The sequence below is a fragment of the Pteropus alecto genome, unplaced genomic scaffold (genome assembly GCF_000325575.1).
Source record: "Pteropus alecto unplaced genomic scaffold, ASM32557v1 scaffold40, whole genome shotgun sequence".
In the NCBI taxonomy this organism is placed as follows: Eukaryota; Metazoa; Chordata; class Mammalia; order Chiroptera; family Pteropodidae; genus Pteropus; species Pteropus alecto.
In genome coordinates this window covers 21,160,119-21,164,643 of record NW_006431919.1, presented here as the reverse complement: position 1 = coordinate 21,164,643, position 4,525 = coordinate 21,160,119, and the positions used below count along the sequence as shown (strand labels likewise).

The window sequence follows — 4,525 nt, the reverse complement described above, 5'->3', positions numbered from 1 at the left end:
GGGTCCCGGCCGGCGGAGCCCCTCTGCGGAGCCCACGTTTCGCTGAGACCACAGTGGCACCATCTTTCTCTCCCCGGGTAATTTTTTACCGTGTTCAGAAATACAGCTAAAGCGAAAAAGCTGAGAATCGGTTCACAGGTGCACCAGAACCTTCCTAATTGAAGCGGCTCTGAATTAGGCCAGCGGCATCACGTGACAGCGGCTGCAGCTCGTTCTGTGTCTCCAGTTAGAAATAAGAGGGTCTGTCCCCACATTACCGCCCGGTGGCTTACGAATTATATGAGGACTGCTGTCTGAATCACATTTTAAAAACCGTTGTCGAAACCCAAAAACACAGTTCTCAAAACCTTTTACACTCCAGCCGATGTCGACCAGCCCCTCAGACCTGACTAATTCCGTAATCACGTTTGAGGCTGTCATCTCGCCACCGTGACACGGAGCTTATCTCTGCTGGCGGCTCGCCGGGCGTCTCTGCGCCTTCGGACCCTCCCGCGGTCAGCCTCCCGCGGTTTCCTGGGAAACCAGCGCACGTGGCCACTTCAGATCACACAGGAAACTCTCTTAAAAAGATCCCGTGGCATTTCTTTTTTGTCAGTAATTCTAACTCACTAAAATCCATCCCCATTAAAAAATAATAATGTCACATAAATGATAAGCAGCGGGCGGCCGGGGCAAGGGTGGCGTTTGGGTCCGGCCCGTCCTCGTGGGCGGTGGCAGGTCGAGCAGGCGCCGGGGTGGGCTCGTGTGTCACGTGACTGCGGTCGCCCTCGCTGCTCTCCCGCGCTCTGCCCTGTGTCTCCTCCTTCCTGCTCAGCGGGTTTATCCTCCCACAGGGACTTTGGGACCACGCGGCTGGACCCTTGGGCCCCGGCCACTCAGGGCTCACGGCCGCCATTTGTCCCCACGTGCAGAACTCTGCTCTGCCAGGTGCAGTGAGGAAAGTCCCGGGGCAGTTTCCGATCGGCTCGGCGTATGTCACGTGCCCACCCGTTAGCCAGACACTGTTTTCTGCGGGACGAGCCGTCGGCCCCCGGAAAAGGTGGAGAAGGGTCACTTCCCGAACCACCCCGGACCGGGCCTCCGGCCAGGACCTCTTCCCGGCCCTCGCGTTTGTCACGGACCCCTCTCTCCATGCCGTGGGACTTTCGGATCTTTGGTCAACATAGGTACTAGGCAGGTCTGAGAGGAACCGTTTCACTAATGACTTACACGTGGCGGTGGAGGGGACGCCTGACACATTCATTCCCTCGGCAGGGCTGGGCGTGACTGGGAGAGCGCGGGTGCCCCCGGCCCGCGCCTCCGCGCCACTGGCCATCGCACCCCCGGCTGCAGGGAGGGGCGGGGCGAGAGGAGTGCCCGCAGGGCCACCACCGGGGCACTGCTGGTGCGAGCGACCACACATTGACGATGTGTCCACCGCCCGGGAGACTTGGTGTAAGACCCGCCCACATAAAGTCTCTGACGTTTTACAAAGCTGTGCTTGCAGGTGTCCCAAAGTGCCACCAGAAGCCTTTACTTCTGCCACCCCTGGCTGCGGTGCCAGGGCTGGGCCTGGCCTCACTCCACCCCTAGCCAGGGTGCCCCGAGCTTCTGTGAGTCTTGGTTCTTTCAGACGTAAAATGGGGAGATCGAGCCAATGGTGGCTTCTCACGCTTTCCTCACGAGCATCCTTTGCGGTGGGGACGGTGGCTGGGGAGGACCCAGCGCACGGAGGCCGGGGACGCGGTGTGAAGGGGCGAAGGCTTGACTCTCATATTCGGCCCTCGGGGCGTCATGAACCCCAACCCCAGCTTGTGACCCTGGTGCTGAATTGCCATTGCCCATCCTGAGTGTTCTGTGACTGTGTCACCAGAAAGGCCGCCTCGGGGCATCAGCCCGTGTCCTTCCTCTCAGCGTCAGGCAGTTCGGAGCCGCAATCAGGCCTGAAGAAGTGACGGGGACTGGGCACAGCTCCCTCTTCTCCCCAGCAGCTGCAGAGCTTGGCCCTAAGCCCCGTCGGGCCTCCAGGGAACAGAAGAGTGAAGTGTCACAAAGCCTGATCTCTTATCTGGGACCCTTAAGGCCAGATTGCTCAAGGATTCTGTTTTCCGGAGACTCAGTGACAGACTATGTGACATCTTGGGCGGGCTCGGGGCAGCAGTCTGAGATGGAACCTGTGATGCTTCTGTACTGAGTAGGTCCCCTCCGGCTCAGGTGAGCTCAGTGAGCTCAGGTGAGCAAGCCCCAGGGATGCAGCACGGCCAGGCTTCACCCGAGACAAGCCGGAAAGGCAGCTCTGGATTCCGGAGCATCGTGGGTTTGGGAATTACGGGTGGGGGGGTGTCGACCTGCTTGCTGATGAAAGGGGCGCCCGGAGCTGGGGACCAGTCCTCGTCCACTGCGATGGCAGGAGCCTGGGGGTGCAGGGCTCAAGCATGGGCTCCCACCCGCCCGCGCCCCTGAGCAGCTCGCAGGTTCCTCTGAATCTCTTTCTTCATCCGTAAAACGGGGAAAGGTAACCCCCACCTCAGAGGGTCGCCGTGCGGTCGCCCACGTCCTGCGGTGGGTTAACCTGCTGTGAGGTAGTATCCACGGAGAAGAGGCCACTGCCACTTCCAGCGTCACCCTCGTCCTCCCCCAGTCACGGGGGAGTGGGTGTTCCTTGCGCCTTGGGTATGAGGGGAGGCGACACTCGTCAGCCCTGCATTCACGTGGGCTTGACCCAGTGAGGGCAGAGGGCCACGGACGCGGTCAGCTGCCGACAGATTGCGGTGCCGTAATACGAACGGTTACATTTAACGCCCCGAAAAGCCCCAGTCTGCGACTTAACGACTTTCACATAAACAGACCCGTTGGAGCCAGGCTCCCATTCTGCCAGGGGAATTTCAGGACACTCCGGCCCCACCCTCTGCTCAGCCTTCAGGCTTCAGGGACAGGATGCGGGATTCCCCAGGGACACTTGGCCCCCCCATCAGAGCTTCCTGCGTGGGGGCCGGTGGGGTCGGCCGCTCTCAGTCCGTCAGGTGAGGGAGAGGGAGGCAGGCACGTCACTCACAGCCTTTGTCTCTGTGCAGACTCCAGACTCCACGTAAAGTGAGGTAGAGTGAGGGCGAGCAGGCCACCGCCCTCCCCCCACAGCATGCCGTGGATGGGACACGCATCCCTGCCACCCAGACCCCCCGTCGGGAGAGGAGCCACGCCCAGGACTCTGGGCTCCCACGAAACTTCCCTGGTGATCCTGGACAGCATTTGGGGGTCGCTCGCTCCTTGACATGCCGCCCAGGCCTCCTGACACCCTCTGGGGACAGGGAAAGGGCAGGTGTGGCTGGCCCCACTGGGGACCGGAGCCCAGAGCAGCCTGGCCTGCCAGCCGGGCAGTCGGGCTGCGAGGACAGAGCTGTCTCCCGGCTCCCGGCTCGACCTTCGGGCTGGCAGCCACCGTGTCCGAAGCCTTGTTCCTGGAAGCCCTGTCCCCTGTCCCCTGTCCCCTGGGGCAGGGAGGAGCCCGGCGTTTCTGGGTCGGGGGCATCGCGGTGGGGGTCCCCCGCAGACCCTGGGTGGCTGTGGATGGCCCCGCCGGGTGACAGAGCCTGAGGGTGGGTCCCAGACAGAGAGACCAAAGCCCTCCGCCCCCTTGTGACAGGCTCACCTCAGCCCCCAGGGTCCTTGCAGGGACTTCAGGTCAAGCCAAGGGCCGTGAAATACGTGAGGGAGTTTTAAGAAAATGACAGATGTGTGGACTCAATGTTCTTACTGGAAACTGCTGATTTATAAAGAGAAAGGGGGGACCCTCGGCGGGACTGATCACACCGGGCCTGCCCAGGTCCCCTCCTGCACCCAGGGGTGTGGCCGGGCTCTCAGTGCCCGGGAGGGCGGGGACCGGAAGGCAGACATCACGGTTCAGGTAGGGGTGGCTCCCCGAGCCTCCCGCAGAAATGCACGTGCCACAGGGGACACACGCGCTCACCTCCAGCGCTCGGGGTGTCCCTGCGGTGTGGGCAGGTGGCATCACAGCCACCCAAAGACCCGAACCTTCCCATGCCCCAGCCCCGCGGACGCCCTCCCCGCTGTCCTCATGACTGTGGACGCCCTCCTCAGTGTCCCCCGTGACCGCATGCCCGTGTCCCCGGTGTCACCATGATGGCATCTTCATGTCCCCCGGTGTCCCCCGTGACTGCAGACGCCCTCCCCGGTGTCCCCGTGACAGTGTCCCCGTGTCCCTGGTGTCCTCCATGACTGCATCCCTGTGTCCCCCCGGTGTCTGTGACGGTGTCCCCATGTCCTCCGTGACCGTGTCCCCGCATCCCCCGGTGTCCCCCATGACAGCATGCCCGTGTCCCCGTGACAGCGTCCCTGTGTCCCCGTGTCCCCCAGGGCACCGGCTCCGAGTCCGAGGACGTGCCTCCGCCGCACTCCTTCGTCAACCACTACCTGAGCGACCCCACCTACTACAGCTCCTGGAAGCGGAGGGCCCCGCACAGGTACGAGGCGGCGGCGGGGGCCGAGGGCCCGCACCTGCACGCGGTGGTCACCACGCAGAGCGCCG

General features: G+C 62.9%; 1 protein-coding gene across 1 annotated transcript in view; it reads left to right on the top strand.

Moving 5' to 3' along the window:
• Positions 1–4,525, top strand: part of SDK1 (sidekick cell adhesion molecule 1) — a 398,446-nt gene that overhangs the window by 363,509 nt on the left and 30,412 nt on the right. The window contains exon 50 of the mRNA XM_025043174.1: positions 4,354–4,521. Coding sequence (XP_024898942.1) covers positions 4,354–4,521 — 168 coding nt within the window. The remainder of the gene's footprint in view (positions 1–4,353; positions 4,522–4,525) is intronic.